The sequence below is a fragment of the Pongo pygmaeus genome, chromosome 10 (assembly GCF_028885625.2).
Source record: "Pongo pygmaeus isolate AG05252 chromosome 10, NHGRI_mPonPyg2-v2.0_pri, whole genome shotgun sequence".
Classification (NCBI taxonomy): domain Eukaryota; kingdom Metazoa; phylum Chordata; class Mammalia; order Primates; family Hominidae; genus Pongo; species Pongo pygmaeus.
The window spans coordinates 87941934-87969753 of record NC_072383.2 but is presented as its reverse complement, the minus strand read 5'-3'; the positions used below and the strand labels follow the sequence as shown (position 1 = coordinate 87969753).

The window sequence follows — 27820 nt, the reverse complement described above, 5'->3', positions numbered from 1 at the left end:
TTTGGTATATCTTTCATCTCATTGTGGTCCTGTGTTATCTATGTTTTATTTTATACTAGATGGTAGACTTTTTGATAATAGGGTTTCTGGTATACAGGCCTCCAGCCCTAGGATCATGTTTGTTATTCAGAGTTCTACATTAAAAAAGGAATTCATTTTTATAAATGAATTCATAAAAATTAAAGGCAGGTGCCAGGTGGTATTCTGTAAGAGGCATGGCTTCATGGACTTGTAAAGGGCAAGAAAGCAAATGAGACACTAAGCTTTTAAGTGGTGGTTGCTGAAATTAGGTCCAGGATTTTCTCCTGAGCTTTAGGTTTGAAAGCCCAAAACACACACAACCCACAGTGTTTAACTGGTTGCTTGTCAGTCTCCCCCACCAAACTATGAGCTCTTTGAGGGCAAGTGGTAGGGAAAGGCATCCTGAGTCATTTCCCTTTGTATGCCTAGTACACAGTGACATAGTAGGCATTTGGGAAAGAATGTTTAAGTTTGACTTTAGAACAGTGTCTCTTAAATTTGCAGTTAGGGAAGGGATCGCCTCCTCTTTTGAAATTGAGAAAATCATGAGAATATTATTAGATTGTTTCCCAAGAAGAATGAACATAAACATAAATTTTTATGTACTTTCTTGGTCTGCACATTTTCCTGTGTCCCTCACTTAGAAAAGTCAGTTTGGCTGCTGCTATAGGTCCACCATGATACAGACTGTGTTAGTCCATTTGCGCACTGGTATAAAGAAATACCTGAGGCAGGGTAATTTATAAAGAAAAGAGGTTTAATTGGCCTCCTGGTTCTGCAAGGCTGTACAGGAAGCATGGCATCACCATCTACTTGGCTTCTGGTGAGTCCTCAGGGAGCTTTTACTCATGGCAGAAGGTAAAGTGGAAGCAGGCACATCATATGGTGAGAGAGGGAGCAAGAGAAACAAGGGGGAGGTCCCAGACTCTTTTAAACAGCCAGATCTCATGTGAACTAACTGAGCAAGAACTCACTTATCACCAAGGGGATGGTGCTAAACTGTCCATGAGAAATTTGCCCCCATGATCTAATCACCTCCCACTAGACCCCACCTCCAACATTTTAAATCACATTTCAACATGAAATTTGGAGGGAACAGACATCCAAACCATATTATTCCACCCCTGGCCCCCCCAAATCTCATGTCTTTCTCACATTTCAAAATACAATCATGCTTTCTCAATAGTGTCCCAAAGTTTTAACTAACTCCAGTATTAATTCAAAAATTCGAAGTCCAAAATCTCATCTGGAGATGAGTTCCTTCCATTTATGAGCCTGTGAGATCAAAAACAAGCTATTTACTCCAAGATGCAATCGTGGTACAGGCATTGGGTTTACCTTCCCATTTCAAAAGGGAAAAATCAGCCAAAAGAAAGGAGTAGTAGACCACACAAGGCTGAAACCCAGCAGGACAGTCATTGAAGTTCCAAAACAATCTTCTTTGACTGCATATTCAGCATCTAGGGCACACTGATACAAAGGGTGAAGTCCCAAGGCCTTGGGCAGCTCCACCTCTGCGGCTTTATAAGGTAGATGCAGCCCCTGTGGCTACTCTTAGGTTGTAGTTGAGTGAGTGGGGCTTTTCTAGGCTTAGGATGCAAACTGCCAGTGGCTCTACCGTTCTAGGATCTAGAAAACAATGGCCCCCTTCCCACAGCTCCACTAAGCAGTGCCCTAGTGGGGGGACTTTCTGGGGGCTCCAACCCTACAATTCCCCTTGGCACTGCCCTAGTGGAGTTTTACTATGGGGGCTCTGCCCCTAGGCAGGCTTCTCTTGTGGCACCAAGGCTTTCTGATATTTCCTTTGAAATCTAGGGGAAAACTGCCAAGCCTCCTCCACACTTGCATTCTGAGTATCTGCAAATTTAATACCACATAGGAACTGCCAAGGCTTATGGCTTGCACCCTCCAAAGCTGTGGCCCAAGCTGTTCCTGGGCCCCTTTGAGCCGAGGCTGGAGCCAGAGCAGCCAGGATGCAGGGAACAGTGTCCTGAAGCTGAGCGGGACAGCTGCACCCTGGACCTAGCCCTTGAAAGCATTCTTTCTGCCTAGGCTGCTGGACCTGTGATGGAAGGGGCTGTCCCAAAGATCTCTGAAATGCCTTTGAGGCCTTTTTCTCATTGCCTTATCTATTAGCACTCAGCTCTCTTTTAGTCATGCTAATCTCTCTAGAAAGTGATTGCACCACAGCCCACTTGTTTTCCTTCTCTACCACAGGGCCAGGCTGTACATTTTCCAGACTTTACCCTCTGCTTTGCCTTTAATTATAAGTTCCAACTTCAGGTCATTCCTTTGCTCCTGCTAATAGTAGGCTGTTAGAATCAGCCATGCCAGTTCTTGAATGTTTTGCTGCTGAGAAACATCTTGTGCTAGATACCCTAGGTCATTAATCTTAAGTTCAAACTTCCACAGATCCCTCAGGCATGGACACAGTACAGCCAAGTTCTTTGCTAAGGCATAACAAGGGTGACCCTTGTTCCAGTTCCCAATAAGTTTCTCATTTCCATCTGAGAACTTGTCAGCTTGGACTTCAGTGTTTATGTCTCTATCAGCATTTTGGTCAGAACCATTTAAGCAGTCTTTAAGAAGTTTCCAGACTTTCCCTCATCTCCCTGTCTTCTTCTAAGCCCTCCAAACTCTTCCAGCCTCTGCCTGTTACCCAGCTACAAAGCTGCTTCCACTTTTTAAGGTATCTTTATAGCAGTGCCCCACACCTCAGTACCAGTTTTCTGTGTGTGTTCATTTTTGTGTTGTTATAAAGAAATACTTGAGACTGGGTAATTTATAAAGAAAAGAGATTTAATGGGCTCACAATTCTGCGGGCTATACAGGTAGCATGGCACTAGCATCTGCCGGGCTTCTAGGGATGTCTCAGAGTGCTTTTACTCATGGCAGAAGGTGAAGCAGGAGCAGGCACATTACATGATGAGAGCGAGAGTGAGAGGAGGAGGAGTTCCCAGACTCTTAACCAGATCTGGCATGAACCTACTGAGCAAGAACTCTCTTATTACCAAGGGGATGATGCTGAACCATTCATGAAGGATTCGCCCCCATGATCCAATTACCCCACTAGGCCCCACCTCCAACATTTGGAATCACATTTCAACATGAGATTTGGAAGGGATAAACATCCTTACCATATCACAGACATACATACATGTACATGTAATATAAACACATAAAGACACACATATACATATGATATATACACAAATACAAAATTTCTAGTACAGAATTTGATAAGACTGTAGTATGTGCTGTGTGTTAGCTGTGATTGTCGGTTAAATCTACATCCAGCATTCCAGTAATCCCCCCACTTTATTTCCTAAATTGGGACATAATTTTATTAGTCCCTGCAATTGGGATGCTACATTTTCTTGTAAAACATTAAGGTCTTGATATAAATGACATTTTATTTCATAGTATGTTCTTTTCAAATATAAAGACAGTACTTCTGAGCTATTATCTACTCATAGATCAAATATAGACTTTTATTACTCTAAACAATGATGGAGTCAGACCCCAAAAGCATGTAATTCTGAGGCTACTTTTGATGTGTTTTGGTTGTATTTTCTCTTTGTGAAGCTAACTGGGCAATAAGAAGATCAATTCCATGCATGACCTTGGCCTCATTGCCACTACACTACAGTTAACTGAGCCAATTAGGCAGAAGAGTTCTCATTATATTTTCTTATAAGTTATTCCTAGTGATTTGATATCATAATTTATATTTTTAGAACTAGGACCAGTAATTTCTTTGCCAGTTCCACCAGCTTAGCTATATCTCATATTTTACTTTCTCCCTCCTTACAGTAGAAGCCTCTTCCTGCATCTGCATTAGGCAAATATTGCAGCCGTGAATTCCATGGCCTCTGGCCTCTTCGAAGGCTTACCTGTGGTATTACCCTTCGTCTCCTGTATCATCAGTGTTGTCTTCTCCACTTGATCATTGTCATTAAGTCACTTGTCTTAATGTCTGTCACCTACTTTTAAAAAACAAAATGCAAATAAAACCCATTTGAACTCATCTTCACTGATTTATTTTTGCCCACTGGATCACACTCTTGGAAAAAGTTAGCTATGCTTACTGTTGCCACTTGCTCATTCCCACTCTCCGTTCAGCTCTTTTCTAATCAGACTTTCTTCCACACCATTGCACTGGAATATTCCTTACAAGGTCATCAGCTTCTATCTAGTGAAAGAAAGTGTTCCATTCTCTGGTCTGTTACTCATCCTTTTAACATCATTTGTCATAGTCAGCCACATCATCTTTTTAAAACCTCTTTTCGTCTCTGGGCTTCTGTAGTACTACCTGAACATGTTTTGTTTTGTTCCCCCCTCCCCTGCCTTCCTTGCCTCCCTCACTGGCTGTTTCTTCTTAGGTGCCTTGGGTTCCTCTTGCCCTATTTGAACATCAGTGTTGGGTGCTCCAAAGCTGTATCCTCAGCCTAGCTCCTTTCTTGCCTTTCTTGTCTACTTTAACTTTCTGAGAGCTCTCATTGGGCTTGTGGCTCCAGAATCATCTGTATATTGATGACTCTGGCTCAGACTTCTCCTTGAGTTCTGAATATGGATAGCCAGCTGTCTACTAGACACCTCCACTTGCTTTGTTTAAATCTATGAAACAGAACCATTAACTCCTCCCTCCCCTTTCCTCCTAATTCTTCAATTCTCAAAATTGCCTGTCTTGGAATGTGACTACCATCCACCCACTTAAGTGCTTGAAGACCCCTCCCCCTCGCAAACAAAAACAAAAACAAAAACATTCTTTCCCTTTCATCCTACATCCAGTCCTTAAGTAGGTTGTCTGATCTCCTTCCAAAATACCTGGCAAATCCACTTAACCCCTTCTGCCTCCACTTCTAAAACCCAAATTCAAGTACCATCATCTATACTTTATAAGCAGCAACCTCCCAACTGGTCTTTTTCCTTCACTCTTGCTCTCTTCAATTTTCCTTCACTCTTGCTCTCTTCAATTTTCCTTCAGATAGCAATTTATGTGATTTTTCTAAAATGCAGGTTAGTTACTACTACTCTGCTTTAATGGTTTTCATTGCACTTTAAGGTGAGAATGTCATTCTCCTCTCCCTAGCCCCCATGTTCTTACCTTTGGCCACTTTTTCCATTTTGACCCTCTCTTCTTTCCTCCAGGGTCACTGGGTTTTAGCTACAGTGGCTTTGCTTCTGGCTAGTAAATCTTCTAATCTTGTTTTGATCTCTGGGCCTTTGTATTTGCTTTTGGGCTGCTGGGAATGTTCTGCTCCAAAGTCTTCTCACCCTTGACCCCTGGAAGTTCAGACTGAAGCCAAATGTTAGCTCCTTAGAAAGGCTCATGTAGCCCACTAAGAGAGTTCTAGTGGCCCTTTTTTATTGTCTTCATTGTACTTGTCTGTAGTTATTTTAATTACCTACTGCCTACCTCCAGGATCGTATAAACTTATTGAATGTTCTTGTTCGCACTGACTCCTCAGCATGTAGAACAGTCCTTAGAAGTAGTAAACATTTAGTAAATATCTATTGGGAAACAGACTATTGCTACAAAACTGTTCATTTTATTATATTTAGATTGTGTAAGTTTATTATTAATAGAAATTAATTGTCCCCAAAATTGAATTAATAACTATAGTGTTCAGTCAGTTTATAATTTGTGTTCCACTTATTTAACTTAAGAGTTGCCCTGTTTATGATTTATGAACTGTGTATAACTTCTCTTTTGGTTCTTCAAAACAACCTTGTAAGTTTGGCCAACTGATACTAGTGCCCTCCCTTGACCCCCAAAGAGTTAAGTGACTTGCACAAGATTTCAGTAGGTGAACTGGAACCTAGGTCTTCTACTTCTATACCAGATAGTTTTATTGGTATCGTGTCCTAGGTGTGTGCTTTTGTGTGTGTTGGTAGTTTAGAGGAATTATAATAGCATTTAAGACCTTTACTTCCCATATTCTCTCCAAGATACGTTTTAAAGCTATCTTTAGCTCTGTGGCTGTTCTTTTCAGTGGTAACATAAAATATTGGTCCCTGTTATAACCAGTATAAGTTAAGATTTGGCCAATTATTTTTTAGTGGTGATAATTATCAGGTGTTACAGGTATGTCATATGTATGCAATTAATGGTAGTCTTTATACAGTGTGTTAGGCTGATATAACCATTATCTCCATTTTTTTTTTTTTTTTTGCTAGTAAGAGCATTCAAACACAAGACAAGACAAACCTACCCATAGACTAATCTCATCCTTATTACTGCAGTCCATTGCTGCCTTGCTTTCCATTGACTCTGTCTTAAAGATTAAAGCTCTTTGGAAGCTTTCAACTGATAAGTCTTTTTTTTTTATTATTTTTATTTTTCAACTGAGAAATCTAAAATACTTTCTGTATTGCCCAGTATGGACCCTGTTATAGCTGCTAGTGAGATCATTTTCTGAAATCTTTGAATCTTGTTTAATCATTCAATGAAGTAAATAATTACTTTAAAGCTATATGTTCATTTCTCATTATTTATTCTAATAATGTATTTATGTTCCCTCTTCTACTCTTTGCCTGCCTGAGCAGTGAGATTAATAGTTAAAGCACTTAAAGCTGAGAGCCTTACAGTAATCTACTGTTTTCCTGTCTTCCTCCTTTGATGTTCTCTTGGAATAGGCTCTTGCCAAAAAAACAAATTGACGTTAGGTTTAATATGAGAAGCCAAAAGTGATATTATCCTGGTTATCTCTGCCTTCTTCTCTAGCATTCTTTTTCTTTCTTTCTTTCTTTCTTTTCGGAAACAGAGTCTTGCTCTGTCCCCCAGGCTGGAGTTCAGTGGTGTGATCTTGGCTCACTGCAACCTTGGCCTCCTGGGTTCAAGTGATTTTCATGCCTCAGCCTCCTGAGTAGCTGGGATTACAGGAACTCACCACCATACCCGGTTAATTTTTGTGTTTTTAGTAGAGACGGGATTTCGCCATGTTGGGCAGGCTGGTCTCGAACTCCCGACCTCAGGTGATCTGCCCGCCTCGGCCTCCCAAAGTGTTGGGATTATAGGCGTGAGCCACTGTGCCTGGCTTCTCTAGCATTCTTAAACAGACTAAGGAAAAATATGATTTGTCACTGCTGTCTGTACTGTTACACTCCTACAATAATGTACATGTGTACACACTTTGCATTAACTAATTGGGATATATCTGGGTTTGACAGGATCAACAAGGTTAAAGACTTACTTGGTAGGGTGAAGGAATGGCAAAATGGATGTTCATCCAACTAGCTCTGTCTTAACCTCCTCATATCTTTCTAATTCCATACTCCAGACAATAAATGTTACATCCTACAGTATACCTCCTACAGTATACCTTTTACCTTAAGTGACAGTAGGTACATTCAATAGCACCACCTATTACTTCTAAGAAAGATCATCCTAAGTATCCTGTTATGTGACTTGTGAATCTTTTATCAATCGAAGTATAACAGAGACATTTTAGTAGAGAAGCTTTTAGAGCTTGTGATAGATTAACTTTTCACTGTTACTCAGCAAATAAGAGTAAAAAATCAGACTTTCACAGTTGTCCAGGGTGCAATAACTAAACCAAATCTGTATCTATATTTATATAACTAAACCAAATATATATGTATGTATATATATGTGTGTGTGTGTATATATATGTGTGTGTGTGTGTGTGTGTGTGTGTGTATCTTTATATATAAACTTCCCAGTTTTGTGGGGACAATATCCTAAGGTCAGGGAAATGTTTAACTCCAATATGAAAACCATCAGACTGTCATAACAGTTCTGATTGCTAACGTCTACAAGATGGTATAAGATAGTACGATCAGAAATAAGCAGTTCTGGCCGGACATGGTGGCTCACATTTGTAATCCCAGCACTTTGGGAGGCTGAGGCAGGTGCATCACCTTAGGTCAGGAGTTCGAGACCAGCCTGGCCAACATGGTGAAACCCTGTCACTACTAAAAATACAAAAATTAGCCAGGTGTGGTGGCATGCACCTATAGTCCCAGCTACTCAAGAAGCTGAGGTAGGAGAATCGCTTGAACCTGGGAGGCAGAGGTTGCAGTGAGCCGAGATTGTGCCACTGCACACCAGCCTGGGTGACAGAGCAAGACTCTGTCTCAAAAAAACAAATAAGCAAAATAAAAAACAAAAAACTAAGCAGTTGGGAAAGTGAAAATTCTTAGTCCAGTCCTAACTTATCTACTTAAAGTGTTCTTTTAAAGACCTGCACATGTTTTTCAGTGATTTAAATTCTGTACACTTAAAGCATGAAAGTAAACATTTTGGTAGGGTCTTAGGAATTATAATCTAGAGTGATGAGTTAAGGTATTTTGAATAAAACTATATATTTTCATTTGTAAGAAGTAAAACTGTTCACTGAAATTTGTTTCTCTTTATTAGGTTTAAGTGGAAACCCTGCAGATTTAGAAAGAAGAGAAGCAGTGTTTGGAAAGAATTTTATACCTCCTAAAAAGCCAAAAACCTTTCTTCAATTAGTATGGGAAGCATTACAAGATGTCACTTTAATTATATTAGAAATTGCAGCCATAGTATCATTGGGCCTTTCTTTTTATCAGCCTCCAGAAGGGGATAATGCACGTAAGTAAATGGGGGGAAAAAAGACATGTCTGATGCTAGTTCAGCTAATTCATTTAGTTAATGCACAATAATAATAGCTGGCCAGCATTTATTGATGTTTGCTATGTGCTAGGCACTGTTCTAAGTACTTTAAATATATTATCTCAGATAACTTTCACAGTAACCCTGTGAATTAGATTGTGTTACCTCCCTTTTACCGTGAGGCACAGAGGTTAAATAACCTATCCATATATGCTTACTATGTGTCTGGCACAGACCTATGCCATGTATATGACATGGTCTTTGCTATCACAGTTTTTAAGTTTTTTTAGAACACTATACTATGAAACAATTTCAGTTTTTAATTTTTGGTTTTTTTTGGAAAATGTCATTATGAAAGCAAAATTCTGTTCTCTTCCCAAATTCATTACTTGTCAAGTTCTTAAAGTGTTTTGCTTATATACACCATTTGGATAATTTCCTTGCCATTATGGAAAATTTCCTTGCCATTATACTATAGGTTGAACATCCCTAATATGAAAATCCGAAATGCTTTGAAATTCAAAATTTTTGAGTGGCGACATGATGCCACAAGTGGAAAAATTCCACACATAAGTACTTACCACAAATTTTGTCTCATATACAAGATTATTTTTTAAATATTGTATAAAATTACTTTTAGGCTATGTGTATAAGGTGTATATGAAACATAAATTGGTGTTTAGACTTGGGTCCCATCCCCAAGATACCTGATTTTATCTATGTGCACATATTCCCAAATCTGAAAAAATTAAAACATTTTTGGCCCCAAGCATTTCAGAAAAGGGATACTCAACCTGTGCAGAGTATCCTAACCAATAGAGAAATACATTATAGCGTGGTAGATTTGCTTTAACTTGTAGCTACAAATGTTTTTTTCTCCTATCTTTCCCTTTCTCTTTTAAATTTCTCTTTCTGCCTTTTAAAAAATTTGTTTAAAATTAATAGTTCTGCTGGTAGATTCTGTAACTGGTAGGAAATCTAGCATGCATTTTGGTTACTATATTTAAGTAGCTATAATATAAAACAAACCAGTAGTATTTTATGTATCAAAAGGCTGATTCACCAAAATATTTTTGTGAGAGCTTCATTCCTATACCCTTTCGAGTTGTGAAGAGATACTTGCTAACTCTAAAAGTTGGGTAAGGTAATTATGTTAGTCTATTTGCATTGCTATATAAGAATACCTGAGACTGGCTAACTCTTAAGAAAAGATTCTGCAGGCCGTACAGGAAACGTGGTGCCAACATCTGCTTCTGGTGAGGGCCTCAGAAAGCTTACAGTCATGGCAGAAGGCAAAGCAGGAGCAGGCAGAACACATGGAGAGAGAGGGAGCAAGAGGTGGCCTGGAGGGGCCAGGCTTTTTCAAGGACCAGCTCTTGTGTGAACTAGTCGCCATGGGGAGGGCACCAAGCCATTAATGAGGGATCCACCCCCGTGATCCAAACACCTCCCCTTAGGGCCTGCTTTCAACACTAGGGATCATATTTCAGCATGAGATTTGGAGGGGACAAACATCCAAACTCTATCAATAATTATGTAATTATTTGTAAGATGTACCTAGGCTCACGTAAGACTGTATTCTTTCTCTTTAAAGAAATTTGGACACAGCATAAACCAGTTTATCTGAGATTAGTATAGATTAAGGTTTCTTAGAAGCAGCACGACTGACATTTTGAGCGACAAAATTCTTTGTCGCTGTATTCATCCTGCACCCCACCCCCAGTGAGGCAACCAAAAACGTCTCCAGATTTTGCTGTGTGTCCCATAGGGGGCAAAGTTGCCTCTGGTTGAAAATCACTATAGATAAGGAGAGGCTTAGACGATATTCTTGTCACTGTTGAGCTAAATTATTTTTTAAACTTTTATTTATTTTTACTAAATAAGTAGTACCTATTTTATTGTTTAAAAAAAAATAATGGGGGTGGGCGAAGACAGTCCAAAGGAAATAATATTCACTGGAAATCCCACTTCTTAGAGATTCCTGCTATACCCTTTTATGTATATATCTTTTAAGATTTTAAATATGTATCCGTGTGTCTGTGTGTCTATGAGCACTAATATATGTAAATGTATGATGGTGCATAGATATATGTGTTTATCTGAAAAGAGTCATATCATCTTAAGCAACATACAGCTGAATTTTTGTCAGTTTTCCACCTATCTAGCTGTCACTATCAAATATTGGGTATTGGTTTTCTAGAATTGAGTTAGCAGATTAATAAAAGCTTTTTACTTCGAACATCTTAGTTTTCTTAGAAAACAAAAGAAAAAATACTTTCAGGAAGTGGAGTTTATTACCAGCAAGGTCCAGGACAAATCTTTTTGGAATTCAAACTGCTTCCTTTATAAGATGTAGTGACAGGTCCTTTCCTAAATTTGATAAAGGAGATACAGGTATTAAAATCCAACTGAGAAGATAATCTAGAGCTGTCGGTGTTGTAAGGCCCTTTTAAAAGAGTCAGAGTTCACTAGAAGTTCTTAATGAAACATATAAAGATTTTTTTGCTCCATGGTGAAAAGTTATTTAGTATTTGCATTTTTTATTTTTTATTTTTATTGTATATATAAAATAAAATATGTATATTGAGACAGATATATATATAAAATATATATAGAGAGACTATATATATATTGAGACAGAGTCTTGCTCTGTCGCCCAGGCTGGAGTGCAGTGGCGCTATCTCGGCTCACTGCAACCTCCACCTCCAAGGGTCAAGCGATTCTGCTGCCTCAGCCTCCTGAGTAGCTGGGACTATAGGCATGCACCACCATGCCTGGCTAATTTTTGTATTTTTAGTAGACACGGGGTTTCACCATGTTGGCCTGGCTGGTCTCAAACCCCTGACCTCAGGTGATCTGCCCACCTCGGCCTCCCAGAGTGCTCAAATTACAGGCGTGAGCCACCATGCCCAGCCTTGCATTTTTTAAAATCATTTATTAGTACACTACATGTATCTTTTTGTCTCGTTACATCTCAACACTGAGGTGTGGTAACTTGCTTAAAAGGAATCTATTTGTAAATCTACAGTCATAGAAATCTAAATGATCAAAATGTCTTACTAATATTACTTGATGTGAAAATATATGCTACAGCCCAAACCATAAATAAATCTATAGTTACTGGTGTCTGCACTTAACAGGAGTTCTCAAACTTTTTGGTCTCAAGACCTCTTTAAACTCTTCAAGTATTGAGGACTCCAAAGAGCTTTTGATTATGTGAATTATTCCTATAAATATTTAATATATTCTAAATTAAAATGGAAAAATTTTTGAATATTAATGTGTTCTCACCACAAAAGTAACTATATGAGGTGATGGATATGTTAACTGATTGTGGTAATCTTTTCACAGAGTATACGTATATCAAATATTTTGTTGTATACCCTAAATATATGCAGTTTTATCAATCATACTGCAGTAAAGCTGGACAAAATATGTATCAGTGCATTTTTAAATAATAATCTATTGTATATTCACATAGATAGCATTTTGATGAAAAGTGTTCCCCCAATAATGAATTTTTAAATGAAATAATGTAAAGAGTGGTGTCATATCTCTTTAATGCCCGGCTTAATTGAAGATAGCTCGGTTCTCCTATCTGCTTCTGTATTTATTATGTCACATTATCACATGCAATGTAATCTTTGGAAAATTATGTTATACATTAATGAAATATGAGACCAATAATTATGTCTTCAAATTATGAAAATAGGAATCCCCCTCAGGTTTCACGACAGCACTTTGAGAACCACTTCTCTGTACTGTTAATGTACAAACTAGATACATCACCCAATGAATAACTCAACTAGGAGGTTTTAAAATGGAATATTTGCCTTGTGGTAGAGAGTATTGACTGAATTTAGATTGTGCGTGTCTCTCAGTTGAATATATTTACAAGAGAACACCTTTGATAATACAGGTTTTTATTATTATATTTGAGCTTGGACTTTACTGAAAACATTGTTAAAATTTTTTATATATTTATACATATATATAACTGTAAGCTATAGTCATTTTGTAACTTTGATGCTTTTTCCCCTATAACTTCTCTAAAAATTTGTAATCATTGTCAGTAGGAAGGGATTTATATTTTGTACTATCTATTTCAAGATTATTTTGGTCTTATCTGTATGATGTAGAGTAGAACTATATATGAAATGGAATATGTCATTAATTTGTTTCAAGTTCTCTTTTGAAATATTAAGTAGTTTAGTGATGGATATCCATGTCAGATTCAGAGCTGAAAATTGTATAATTGTCTGTAATTCTTTCCCCTCCTTCTCTGTTGCGTTGGTCTTTAAACTTTTTTGGTTATTTACTCTATCAGGAAAAAAATGAGCACATACCTCCAAATGATGCATTTATTAATTATATTTATAACTATATATAATTTGTATATTTTCAGCTTATAGAAAAAATAGAAATTGAAAGTAAAAGGTAAAGCTGGGCACAGTGGCTCATGCCTGTAATCCCAGCACTTTGGGAGGCTGAGGTGGGAGGATTGCTTGAGGCCAGGAGTTTGAAGCCAATCTGGGCAATGTGGCGAGATCCCATCTCTACAGAAAATTTTTAAAATGAGCTGGGCGTGGTGGCATGCGCCTTGTGGTCTAAGCTACTTGGGAGGCTGAGGTAGGAAGATTGTTTGAGCCCAGTCGGTTGAGGCTGCAGTGAGCCACATTGGCACCACTGCACTCCAGCCTGAGCAACAAAGTGAGACTCTGTCTCAAAAAAATAATAATAACAACAATTAAAATTTAATGTTTGCTTTCTTCTTGTAGCCATAAAACATTATTGTTAACCTGATTTAGGACTAAGTTTGATTAATTTCAGAAGTTGGCTTTAATGTCTTACAGCTAAAAGAAACACAACATTATATAAATCCAAGTGGGAAAAGTGTAGTTACTAAATCATACTCATTTTCATGATACCTACCCACCAGTTATGCAAAGGTATTTGTTAAAATATGACTGGTAAATTCCATTGTCTGATGTCAATCTGTTGTTTTTATATGCTGTTAGAAAGTATTGCATTTTTTGTGTAATAAATGACGTCAAAACCCAGTAAAATGCTTCACTTGGATAATATGTTAGCTGTGTTTCCAAGTTGGCGAAAGTGGTCAGCATGGTGTTCTATCATCTGATCCTGAGTCCAGAGTTTCTCTAATTCAGAGTTAATCTCCTGTCTTCTGGCTAGAGGGAGGAATGGAGCGGGGAGAGTCATTCTTACAGCCTTGACTGTTAAACAGAATGTAAATCATAAAATCACTTTAACTGGTTATTATACACATTGACATATGGTGATTTCTTGAGCTTGAAAATAATTAAAATAGAAATTCTGGTATTTGGGTTGGAGGGGGTTCTGTTGGATTATCCTGCTTGTACCTCACAGTTGAATCCTGCTGGTGGTTCTCAGGATATTTTTTGTAACTGTTCATATCAAGTCTTTCATTTCATCCCCAATTGATCTTACTTCATTCCCTGTCTTCCCTCCCAGATGGCTTTTTAGTGAGCACCCTCACACCTCAGATTTTTTCTTCAGTCTGTGCTCACCATGCTAGAACCCGCTTTAGTCATTTCTAGTGTCATTTATTTACTTATTCTTTTCTTCTGAATAATCCTCCTGCTTTGTCTATTTAAGAGAACCAATGGCTTTCAGACATTTCAATTCAATTCAAAAAGAAATAACTTCACATAGCAACCCAGAAGCCTGTATTCCTTCATGTGAATTTATAAGTAATCAACGTTTCAGGAAATAATACTTATCCTTACTATATACATGTCCTTTCTATTTTGTTTTGTTTCATTTTTCAGAATGCTGGTCATGAGCCACTGAATTGATTTTGGACTCACAACTAGATTACAGCCTGAAGTCAAAAAGCACTGTTCTGTTATTCTTCACCATTATTGACTATAGAGTTTTGGCTCATTCTCTCCCCCCTCCCCACCTCCCACCCCGCATCCTTCTCTGATCTCTATTCTGCCATTTGTACTGACTTTAATCTCTCCCTGGATTTTTTTTTTTCTTAGATTTATATGGCTGGTTCTCTACCAACATTTGGTTTGTAGCTCAAATGTCATGCATACCTCAAAGGGGCCTTCTCTGCTCACTGAACCTCAGTTATCCCTCTTTCTTCATTTAATAGCACATCACTGTGTTTTTCTTCATGGCGCTTGTCGATATGTGAAATTAATTATTTGTGTATTATTATCTGAATTCTTCATACACCGTCCCCAGTCTGAGTATGGATTCCATGAGGAGAGGGAGCTTGTGTGTCTTACTCACTACTGTATTTCTAGCTCCTAAAATAGTGTCTGGCACCTAGCATGTGCTCAAATGGTTGGAATAACAAGTGGCAGTTTGCTTAACTTCTCATGTTATAAAAGCCAAGCTTTGATCACATTTCGGTAAAAATGACAGTAAATAAGCATGATTCATGGGTTTCACATAATACCAACTTTTCATGTATATCTTGTCTATCATATGTAATAATTAATATGGTTAGCCCTTGGTTGAGTGTGAAGAAAGCCTTAGCCACTGCTGTACCTACTTTACCAGTATCCTCACATTTAATCCTCACATAACTCTGGAATAGCTGGTGGTATCATAATTTGGCGATGAAGAAACCAAGTCTCAAAAATTAAGTAACTTGCCTTAGGACTGATATTTCATCTCCTTCAGTGTCCTTACTCTTAACTAGTACCCTACCTAGACTGCCTCCCTCTCCTGAGATTGAGAATTACAGAAGCAGGGAACTTGAAAGTGACATAGAGTTCTTATGGAATGCTTTGAATTTAATAAAGTATTTATTGCTATAAGTAAAATTGATAAACATAATTAACACAAAAATATGATTTAGACGTACTATATGTATGTTGTCATCAATTCAGAATCCTTTTGATAAGCATTTTCTTTCTTTCCAAATAGTTTGTGGAGAAGTTTCTGTTGGGGAGGAAGAAGGTGAAGGTGAAACTGGTTGGATTGAAGGAGCTGCAATCCTCTTGTCTGTAGTGTGTGTGGTGTTAGTAACAGCTTTCAATGACTGGAGTAAGGAAAAACAGTTTAGAGGTTTGCAGAGCCGAATTGAACAAGAACAGAAGTTCACTGTCATCAGGGGTGGTCAGGTCATTCAGATACCTGTAGCTGACATTACTGTTGGAGATATTGCTCAAGTGAAATATGGTAAGTAAAAAGAGCAATACATCTGACACTAAACATAAAATTACTGTAATCTTGTTTATAGTTTAGTATATCATGCTTTTTATTTAGTATATCATGCTTTTTATTTTAGGTGATCTTCTTCCAGCTGATGGCATACTTATTCAAGGCAACGATCTTAAAATTGATGAAAGCTCATTGACTGGTGAATCAGATCATGTTAAGAAGTCTTTAGATAAGGATCCCTTACTTCTATCAGGTAAAAATTTCATTTATATCTTTGAACACTTTCCTCTTTTGCAACTATGTACCATTGTCAGCAAACACCATTTTCCTAAGAGTCAATAATATAAAGAGGAATCTGTATTTTATGCTACCTTCTACCGTTGTAATCCTTGGAGACTTTTTTGGGTAAGCTGACAAAAACATTAGAAATCTTTGAATGCAGACCTATATTTAACAAATGAGGGACCAGAGTCCAAAAAATCAAGAGATTTGAGATTCAGCATTCATGCTAGTGTAATGATAAAACTGAAATATAGGCCTAATGATATCTCTTGAGTTGGTCTGTTATGCTGTATCATGACTATTTTTAATGCCTATTGAAGTATAAAATTAAAGGATGAATATATGTTTAAAGCAAATTAATGAATTCTCTGTGATGCTCTACAAAGGACAGGTTGTTTTTTCTTAAGAACTGGTAAGATCCTTAAAGTTTACCTAATCCAACTCTTTTAATTGCTGAAGAATGAGCTTGAGATATAAACTATTTAGTATTATATGACTAACCAAGAGTAGGTCTAGCAGTCACACCTCCATCTAGTCAGAATTGAATTTGCAAATGGTTAAGATATGTTCTGGGATTGGAGAAGGGAAGGATAGGTGAGGATACTGTTTGAAATGGAGGGTGACAGCTTGGGAGGCTCTAGTAGTAACCTCATTGTGATAGCTTGAACTAAGTTGAACTAAATGAATATGAAATGGAAGGGGTGGTGGGAAAAATTACAAGTTCGCTTCCAAAACACTGAATGAGAGAAAGCTATAGTATCACAAATTGACCCCCAAGTCATATTAGTTCTTCTAACTTTTAGGTTCTAAGGTTCCTATTCTTATTTTCCCAGTATTCCGTGTGGAATTTATGAAATTGTCTGTCAGAACTGTACTTGTTAGATTGAATTTATACTAGAGTTTTGGGAAAGCTGAAGGTAGCCTTCTACATATAGTCTTCTGTCATTGTTAGGTGTTGATAGATTGCCAACATTTTATACATTGTCAGATGATTGCTGCTGAAACCAGAGTCAAACCTGTGATATCAGCAAGGGTCAGTTAAGTTAGAATCACAACTTTAGAGCAAAACCTAAGTTTAACCATAACTTTTTAAGATTTATAAATGCATGCCAAAATTAGCTTATTGCAAAAAACCAGACACATTTATATTGGCCAGAAAATCTTATTATAAAAAAATCAGAGTAATTACATTTATAAACACCATTATAAATAGGATAAAAGTTCCAATTCTAATATAGACTTAATGTTTCATCAAAAAAAAAAAAATCTTGAGATGTGTATACCTTCAGTATCCTGTGCCACTTAGAACATTAGGAGATATACCTGACGAGTTAATGGGTGCAGCACACCAACATGGCACATGTATACATATGTAACAAACCTACACATTGTGCACATGTACCCTAAAACTTAAAATAATAATAAAATTTAAAAAAAAAAAAGAAAAAAGAACATTCACACCCTGTTTGAATTTTTCTTTGTATCGGTGTGTTTGTCATTTATACCAAATAGCCAGAAAGAGCTTGGATATATAAATATAATGTATTTAAGTATAATGTGTTAACTCATTCTGCTTACCTTGCCATGCTTCTTAGGAACTGTAGTTAATGTTAACCAAATAAAATCTATAACCTTTCCAAAGGAGAGGGAAGCTATCTAATCATACCTTACCATCACAGATTAACCAGACCACAATGTGTAACAAACTAAGATAGTCTCCTGTTTGCTATGTATACTGCATGGACTTTTATGTACATCTCACTTATTTACCTAGTGCTTAGCTCTTCAGGTTGATTTCCTTTAACTGAACTTTGGTCGTTTCTGTTTTAACAGAGATGGCTGGTAAGCTTTATGTAGACTCGAGTTCCTGACACACCAAGTATACCAGGAGAACTCTATAAATTTTCCACATTTAGGAAAAGACTGAAATAACTTTGTAGAGTCCCTTATCGCAGTATGGGTGGGAAAGTTTTTCTGCATTTATTTCCCTATTCCAAAAACGTACTAAAAAACATTACATGCATTTATTTTTAAATTTACTCTCATGATGCCATCTCTGACTGCTGTTCTTGGCTTCTTAAGTTTAGATTTTTAAAAGCAGTATTCAGTTAGTGGTAGGGATATGACCAAGACTTAAAACTGTTTACTTTGCCTGAGCACATTCACTGCCAACATCTGATTACCTGTGGTAAGGCAAAATAGAACCTAAAAAATTGGAGTCTGGAGAAAACCAGAATTGTTAAAAGAAATAAATTATCTACTTACTGTTTCACTATCTTGAATTATATTTCTTGTTTTCTCTGCACTTTCACTGGCAAAGAAGCTAATAACTAGTGAAATAATCAATATGGATTTTTAAAGCAAGAAAGCAAAGGCCTAAAAAACAATATTGGATAAGTTACTCAGTAATTAATAGCCAAATATAGATTCTTAAATACTTTAGTAAGTGCATATATTTTATGAGCATACTTAGCAAATAATCCTTGAGCATCAACTTGGTTCATAAGATTATGGTAGATGCTACGTTCACTATGCTCCAGAAGATTGTAAACGAGGAAACAAAATACAAATCAATGATAACTGTAAAGAAGACTTTAGTGTAAAAAAAAAAAAAGTTGCTTTAAAGCCTGCTTAAAACTAACAAAAAGATTAGAATAGATGGATTAGAAGCCTTTTAGTGAATAAGGAAAGATATAGAGATGTGGATGTACAAGTTGGAGAACCGTAAGCAAACTTATCAGCATTATAACTAAAGAAGAATATACTCTTTGTCCTCTGACAGAGCTGGACTGAATCTTTGCCTTACATTTAATAGTTGTATAACCTTCAGGCCGAGCACGGTGACTCGCACCTGTAATTCCAGCACTTTGGGGGCTAAGATGGGAGACAATTATTGAGACCAGCCTGGGCAACACATACCCTGTCTCTACAAAAAAAAAAAAAAGTTGTATAACCTTGGGCAAGTTTCTAGAAAATGAGAATAGTAATGCCTGCCAACTTGCAAAATTGTTTTGAGGGACATAGAATTTAATCCATGTTCCCATCTCTGATTCCTAGTTTTCTGTAATGAAATTTTATGTTAGAGTAGCGGATGAGTAAGTTTGTAAGATTGGGTCAGTCTCAAGGTGAGGACTTTGAACTCAATCCAGTAGGCAACGAAGAATTAGAAATTTTTGAGCCATGAGAAGTATATGATGAAATCACATTTTAGGAAGATTAAAACGGATTTCAGGATGAACTGGGAAGACACAGAGACTAGGTAGGGGGCTATTGCAGTTATGAAGGCGGGCTGGAATGAAAGCTTGTGTTAGGTAGAGGTTATGAGGTTGGGTGTGGGAAATGTGACATTGGTTGTCATTGATACATATGTTGTTTCTTTATAAGCAGTGTTCTTCTCAGAGAAATGTCCCTCATACCTTAGGTTACAATTAATGAGCATTCATTGAACCCCTACAAATTCTAGGCAGTATGCGAAGCACTTTACATTTATAGGTTTATATGAGAAATGTAAATCTCATATTTCTATGAAGTGTACAGGCGGGGAACTGAGTTGTTACAGTTTACCTAATATTACATGGTAAGTGAGTAGTAGATTGAACTTTGAACTTGGATATGACTGATTAGAGTTAAAACCTTAAGCACAAGAAATAAGTTTTATTTAATGTCTTACTAAATTTATTTTATTGATCCAGACATGGTGGCTCACATCTGTAATCCCAACACTTTGAGTGGCCAAGACAGGAGGATTGCTTGAGCCCAGGAGTTTGAGACCAGCCTGAGCAATATAGTGAGACCTTGTCTCTACAAAGTTTTTTTTAAAAAATTAGCAGAGTGTAGTGGCATGTACCTGTGGTCCCAGCTACTCAGGAGGGTTACTTCAGCCCAGGAGATCCAGGCTGTAGTAAGCCATGTTCACACCATTGCACTCCAGCCTGGGTGACAGACCAAGACCCTGTCTTAAAAAAAAAAAAAATATATATATATATATATATATATATATATATATATTCCTAAATGTTGAGGCTGTTAAAAACAATATTACTGAAGTTTGAAATTTGATGGTAGCAAGGAAATCTATTAGTATTTTTAAAAACAAACAATGTTTTTGGTTATAGGTACTCATGTAATGGAAGGCTCTGGAAGAATGGTAGTTACAGCTGTAGGTGTAAATTCTCAAACTGGAATTATCTTTACCTTACTTGGAGCTGGAGGTGAAGAGGAAGAGAAGAAAGATGAGAAGAAAAAGGAAAAGAAAAGTAAGAATAACAATTTTCTATAATTGGTATTTGGAAATAGGGCAAATAATTTGTAAGAACTAGTACCTTCTTTCAAGAGATTCTGGTATGAAAAATTCTACAAAAAGTTAAAAGAAAATTTTTCTTTTAGACTTAATAGCATGGGCCTTTAGAGAATACATCAGTCCCCTTTACCATGGCCAGAGAAATTCAGCATCTATTTGAATACTTCCATTGGCATTCTTGCATTTATTCTCTGGGTGTAGAATCTCCCCTGTCATCTGATCAGCAAAATGAATTGAACTCTCATGGTGGATTTTTTCTGCTACTTTAGCAGTAGCTTTCTTTATCAGCCATATTATATTTTGGTTTCACTGAGCTTTCGTTTAATCTTCTTCAACTATTCACATTTCTATTCTACTATACTTAATGTGCTTGGTTTTTGAACACAAGACTAGGACTTCACTTTCACACCTTACATTTCTCTTGTTATATTCAGCCCATCATTAGATATCAAAATCTTTTTAAAATGTTGATCCATTGTATCTACTGTCCCTCCAAGTGTTCTTTTATCAGCAAACTTGATAATCATACATACCATTTATCCACAAGGATCTTACAAGAAACTGTTATACACAAGAGACATCTCAGAATCTCCTAGTTAGGGGCATGCCACTTTTAAAAAGCCCTCCCCACCCTGCTTCTAAGTGTCTGCTGTACCACCCTTCCTCCACACTCAGGATTACCCCTCTGGAGTCTTTTCCCTTTAGGTTGACAACATTTTACGGTGGTTTAGCCACTTAGATTTATGTTATTTAGGATAGTAAACCCATATTGTTGTTTCTCACATGAATATTTTGAAACATTCTAAAATAACTGCCTGGCTAAAATCCTGGTTTGCTATAACTACAGCAGTGTTTTTAATATTTGAGTGGTTTGTTTTGTTCTTTGGGTTTTGCCGTTAGCTATAAAATCTCTATTTCAAAACAAAAATGTATGTGAAAAATTCTGGATGCAGGTCCAGGTGGCAAGCCCCCCATTCTAGGTTTTTTATCTGTGTCCTCCTTGAAGCAGTTCTCAGTGTGCTTCCATAGGTTTCTTAAGGCTGAGTAGAACGCAGCTTGAAAACCAGCACAATAATGATTCCATTTATTGAGTATTTTACATGCACTATCTCATTAATCCTCACAGCTGTACAAAGTAAAGACTATTATTATTTTTTTACTGATGAGTAAACTGAGGCTTATGGAGATTATGTAATTTGCTCTAGATCGAAGTGCTAGTAAGTGGCAGGTCACACCCTCTTCTCTGGCTCAAGAGTCTACCCTTTTATGCTGTGCTCCATCCTAATCCACAGGAGTTGAAAGTCATTGAACGCTGAAGGGAAGTTTGCATCCTCACTTTATTCCACAGTCTCTTTTTCAGTAAGCTCCTTTTCCCCCTGAGTCTTATACACTGGTTTTATTAATCTAGTCTAGAACATTCTCCAGAAATTAACATCTAATTTGTTGACTCCCTTTTTTTGTTGTTGTTTTTGTTTTAAGAGAACAGGGCAACATTTTTTCTTCTGTGGACCTCCAGCCCTTCTCCCATTCCCTTGACTGCGTTAGCGATTACTCAGAAGCAGTCCGGGGTAATCTGTCTCAGTTCCCTCAGTGGCCTGGACTGTGGCCTTCTGGTCTCTCCAAACTTGAGCTCATTAAAAGTAGCTAGGTATTATCTTACTATCTCCTCATCAGTCTTGAGCTTCTATTCCTTCTTGACCATGTTTGTTCCATGTTTTCCGTTTGAAGATAGTTCTCCTCGATAAAGAAGCTAGAAGAATATAGGATGAATGGTTCTGCTGCTCTTTGGCATTTTTAATATTGTAGTGCCTACTCCAGACAATAGGCCTGTCCCTTCCTTCGTTACTTTATTGCTTCAGATATACTCATCTTTCTGTGTTTTCCAAATATAAGCTGATTTGGAGAGCTACCTTACCTGGTAGTCTTACTGGCTTATTCTATACATTCGTATTCTAGTTTTACAAAGTTGCCTCTCCTATCTTTTGTACGTACAATTTTTGTCCTCACTCTCCTGTGTGCCAGCTGTCTTTTTTTTTTTTTTTTTTTTTGAGATGGAGTCTCACTCTATCCCCCAGGCTGGATTGCAATGGCGTGATCTTGGCTCACTGCAACCTCAGCCTTCCGGGTTCAAGCAACTCTCCCGCCTCAGCCTCCTGACTAGCTGGGACTACAGGTGCATGCCACCACACCCGGCTAATTTTTTATTTTTAGTAGAGATGGGGTTTCACCATGTTGGCCAGGCTGGTCTTGAACTCCCGACCTCAGCTGATCCACCCACCTTGGCCTCCCAAAGTGCTGGGATTACAGGCATGAGCCACCACACCTGGCTGCCCGTTGTCTTTTTATAACATCCCTTCCTCCTCCCTCTCCACCCCTGCCCTTCCTCCTCCCTCTCCACCTCTGCCCTTTTCTGCTTTCTTGGGGTTATATTTATATTTAGTTTTAAAACCTTTTGTATCATATTTAGGTTTATTACAGCTTATAAAATAGTGAAGTCTTATGGAAAAATAAATATAGACACCCTAAATTATTTTGTGGTATTCTCCCATAGGTAAGACTTAGGGAGTGATTGACCCAGCAGGTCATCACAAGTCAAATGTTTTCTAATCTGTAGACACACACACCATTGTGTAACAACTGTTATAGAAATGTGAACTACTTCCACATAATTTAGCATGGCTGTATTCATTTCTTTTGGAAAGCTTTAATTCCCATTTTGTTCCTACAGATAAGAAACAAGATGGAGCTATTGAGAATCGCAATAAAGGTAAATTTAGGACAAAAGTACAGTGAGCTTGTTTTCATTATATCCAAAAATCTACTGTATACCATATTTATTCAAAAGTAAGATACACGTGGCAGGGAAAATCAACAATATATGTTAGCTTGGGTTAACCTTTCTTCCTGCCGGTGTCTTAGTCATGTTGTCACTACAATGTTAATAAGATTTTAAGTATGATTTGTGGTACAGGTTGAGTATCCCTTATCCGAAATGCTTGGGACCAGAGGTGTTTCAGATTTCAGATTTTTTTTTTTTTTTTTTTTTTTTTTTTTTGATTTTGGAATATTTGCATGTACATAATGAGATACCTTGGGGATGAGACCCAACTCCAAACATGAAATTTATTTATACATTGCTATATACACCTTCTACACATTGCCTGATGTTAATTTTGTGCAATATTTTTAATAATTTTGTGCATGAAACAGAGTTTTGACTATTCCCCATCACAGGAGGTCAGGTGTGGAATTTTCCACTTGTGTCATCTCAGTGCTCAAAAAGTTTCAGATTTTGGGGTATTTTAGATTTTCGGATTAGGGTAAATTTATGTAGATTAACTTTCAACTTAAGTATTTCAAGTATTTGAACACTGGCTATTATATAGTTAGTAGCAAAAATGCATAAGAAACAAAATATGTAGCATAAATGTTACTGCATTTATTTAAGAGTCATATATGCATATTTTTATATGCATATGGTTATACATAATCTTTACATTATGGTCATAAATTATAGGGGAGGGATTTATGTTGTTTAGATGTTACCTAACATAAGACACAGGAAAAGAAATTTAGTATTCTTTAGTTCTCAGTTTAAGGACCCTGTATGCCTCATCCTCATTACCTAGCACAACATTTTCAAATATGGTACAAAGTTTCACAACCTAACGTCACTATTGTCATATTTTCTCTGTGTAGACACACACACACACACACACACACACACACACACACACACACACACACACACACACACACACACACACACACACACACACACACACACACACACACACTCACTCACTCACAAAGCTGAATGCTTATACCTTTACTGGTTTCTGTAAGAAACTGATTTTTAAAATTTCTTTAAAATGTTAATAGTGATATGTGCCTTTAAAGTATAGTGAAGTTCTATTTGCTCTTAAACGTAGCAAAAGCCCAGGATGGTGCAGCCATGGAAATGCAGCCATTGAAGAGTGAAGAAGGTGGAGATGGTGATGAAAAAGATAAAAAGAAAGCAAATTTGCCAAAAAAGGAAAAATCTGTTTTACAAGGGAAACTTACAAAACTGGCTGTTCAGATTGGCAAAGCAGGTATGATATAGAGAAGAAAATAAAGTGTTTTATTTTTAAATATGCTTTCTGCTTAAAAATTGTCTTTTGACACATCTAAGGCTGGAAATTGTTGCTTTGTGAATAGAAGGGGAGTTTGAAATATTTTCACTTCTAGCTACAATGCACCAGGCCCTTCGAGTTACTATAGGTACTTATAATTTGCTAATAAGTGGTCGGGTTGGGATTAGTGCCTAAGTCTGTCCAGTTACAAGCCTATGCACTCATCTCTGAATTTCTGCATGAAGTGGAGAAAAGGCAACCTGTGAGGTTATTCAGTAAAGATGAACTAATTATATTTTAATAAAATTTCATCACACATTTTGCTCATCTTTTTACTGGTTATGAGAATTTTTAGTTATGTCTCTAATGTTAAAGTTCTGCACTGAATGGAGTCATTGTAGCGCGGCTGAAGTTACTGTATTACTGCCATCACTAGAAAATACCTGTTAATACAGCCATTCTTTAAGGGAAAAAGCAGAGCTCTGAGGTTAGAAACAGCATGACCTCCAGCACTAGCATCTTTTTGGAAGAACACTGTGTGGATAAATAAGCACATATTATTAAAATTGCTTAAATTGCATCATTTTACTGGCTCTCTAGGAGTATGATGGAAAAAGTGACGTTTTTGCTTCTGTCCTCAGTACACTTATTATCTAATAGCAAATATTTGCTCTTTGTAATATACAGCCAAGTGGTAATGCTGACTGATGTAGTGTTGGGGGAAAAGGTGGATTTTAGGTGGTAAATCCACTTAGTAGACATTAGATTGGGATGTTAGAACCAGATATGCGGACTTATACCTTTTTTTTTTTTTTTTTTTTTTTTTTTTTTTTGAGACAGGGTCTCACTCTGTCACCCAGGCTGGAATACAGTGGCATGATCACAGCTCACTGAACCCTCGACATCCCAAGGCTCAGGTTATCCTCCTGCCTCCACCCCCTAAATAGCTGGGACTACAGATGCACGCCACTACACCCGGCTGATTTTTGTATTTTTAGTAGAGACGGGGTTTCGCCGTGTTGGCCAGGCTGGTCTCAAATGCCTAGGCTCAGGTGATCCTCCCACCTCAGCTTCCCAAAGTGCTGGGATTACAGGCGTGAGCCACTGCGCCCAGCTGCCTCTTTTTATTTGGGTGGGGGGTGTTGAGGGTGGGAGACAGAGTCTTGCTCTGTCACCCAGGCTGGAGTGCAGTAGTGTTATCTCGGCTCACTGCAACCTCTGCCTCCTGGGTTCAGGCGATTCTCCTGCCTCAGCCTGAGTGGCTGGTATTATAGGCATGCACCACCATGCCCAGCTAATTTTTGTATTTTTAGTAGAGATGGGATTTCACCATGTTTGTCTGGCTGGTCTCGAATTCCTGACCTCAAGTGATTCACCCACCTCGACTTCCCAAAGTGCTGGGATTACAGGCGTGAGCCACTGCGCCCAGCCAGCTGCCCTATTTTTTAATACACATGTCAAAGAGCAGAGTATCCCACAAGATACATGGTTAACTCTTGGTTTACTAAGTTAATGAAACAGTAAGGATAGAGCAAAAAAATTGAAGAAATAATACTTCGTGTTATATAATTTTATTTATTATAATGTTATTTTTTTAAAACATGGGTTGAGTATTTAATTCTAGGTCTCCCCGTTGATCAGATTTTTACCAGTTTCTCTTTAAGCATTAGGGAGCTTGCCTCTTGAACATGTAAAGCACCAGTTTATTCTAAGCTTTGGATACTTCCTTATCATTGCGTATTATTTTGTCTTAGTTTCAGTACAAGGCCAAAGATATAATTAAGTCTAAGAAAGAATCCTAAGTGTTTTTCTCCCAGTTCTCCTGGGGACAAGACTGTACTTGGAAGCAAAAAATTAAATCTGACAATGTCAAGTTATAAGGTGCAAGAAAGAAGTAATTTCTCAGAGAAATTCAATACTATCAAGCAAGTTATAACTCTTTACAGTGTTTAATATATATCTGGCAATGGTTAGTGTCTGGAAATTTAATAATCACATTTTTCTTTCATTTCTATTCTGAAAGGTCTGTTGATGTCTGCCATCACAGTTATCATTCTAGTATTATATTTTGTCATTGACACCTTCTGGGTTCAGAAAAGACCATGGCTTGCTGAGTGCACACCAATTTATATACAATACTTTGTGAAGTTCTTCATTATTGGAGTTACAGTTTTAGTGGTCGCAGTGCCAGAAGGTCTTCCACTTGCAGTCACGATCTCACTGGCTTATTCAGTCAAAGTAAGTAGAAAATAGTTCAGTAGACGTTGTTATGTTTAAAGCCTTAGCTAGTATAGAAAATGCCCATCTAGTTACTCCTTTTCTGTTTCTGAAAGTGAGGACTTTCATAAATGTACACTATTTTCTCTAGAAATGTTGTCATTGATGCCCTGTATCTCTCAGCAGTTGAATATCTCTGTAGGAGACCTGTGCATTCTATATAGGGCAGCCTTGACACAGTACTAAGCATGACTCTGCTGGGCAAAGTTCTAGCATGATTTTCTCTACGTGATAGTTATATTGTCAAGTCACGTCACCTCCTCTTTCCCATCTGTAAAATTAAGGTGAACGTGTTAGGCTAATGTTTCTAAAAATTAAAAAAAAGTTAAAAATTATGATTTCCATGTGTAAAACCTTTCAGTCAGTTCTCGTGACAATTAGAGTAAAATGCAAACTCCTTACCATGGCCTGCAGGGCCCTGCCAATCTGGCCTTTGCTTACCTCTCAGTGCTCAATTCCCTTCTCCTTTGGCCCAACCTCACCAGCCTTCCTGATGATTTTCAAACATCTCAACTGTATTCTTACTTCAGGGCCCACTTCTTCCTTCCTTTGAGTAACCTGCTCTCTTTCTTTATTCAGGTCTCTTCAAATGTCACCTTCCTCTGACCACTTGATTTACAGTAGCTCAGTCCTTCTTGTTTTCCAAGTAGAATGCTAAGAAATGAGCTTTGATGGCTTTGCTTACTGCTGTTTACCTTAAAGTAATAATCCTTTTGAAGATTATTAATTTATTTTTATCAATTTTCTATCTTACGGAAAAGGTGGATTGGACTTAAAAAAAAAAAAAAAGATGTAGCTTGGACAATTTTGAACTTTCTGTTTTTCAAAATGATCTTGCAGGTAAAATTATAACCAAACGAAGACTGCTGCTTTTGTAAATTTTCAAATGTTAATTACTAGTTCTCTTTAAGAAACACTGCTGACAGTGAGCAATATTAATTAATTAGTCATCATTTCTACCTTTGCACTCTTCATTATTAGACCTGTCTTGATAAGAATGTTTTATGCTTACTGTTTGAGTTTATTTTCTTTTCAGGCATTTAACAACTTTCGTTTCAAAAA

The 27820-nt window shown here is 37.4% G+C and overlaps 1 protein-coding gene across 6 annotated transcripts in view; it reads left to right on the top strand.

The window, feature by feature from the left end:
* ATP2B1 (ATPase plasma membrane Ca2+ transporting 1) overlaps positions 1 to 27820 on the top strand; it is an 87811-nt gene that overhangs the window by 24921 nt on the left and 35070 nt on the right. For all 6 annotated transcript variants that reach the window (XM_063646549.1, XM_063646545.1, XM_063646546.1 and 3 more), the window contains exons 3-9: positions 8405 to 8602; positions 15548 to 15802; positions 15912 to 16037; positions 20182 to 20322; positions 23095 to 23133; positions 24299 to 24460; positions 26505 to 26719. In XM_063646549.1, the coding sequence (XP_063502619.1) occupies positions 8405 to 8602; positions 15548 to 15802; positions 15912 to 16037; positions 20182 to 20322; positions 23095 to 23133; positions 24299 to 24460; positions 26505 to 26719 (1136 nt within the window). The remainder of the gene's footprint in view (positions 1 to 8404; positions 8603 to 15547; positions 15803 to 15911; positions 16038 to 20181; positions 20323 to 23094; positions 23134 to 24298; positions 24461 to 26504; positions 26720 to 27820) is intronic.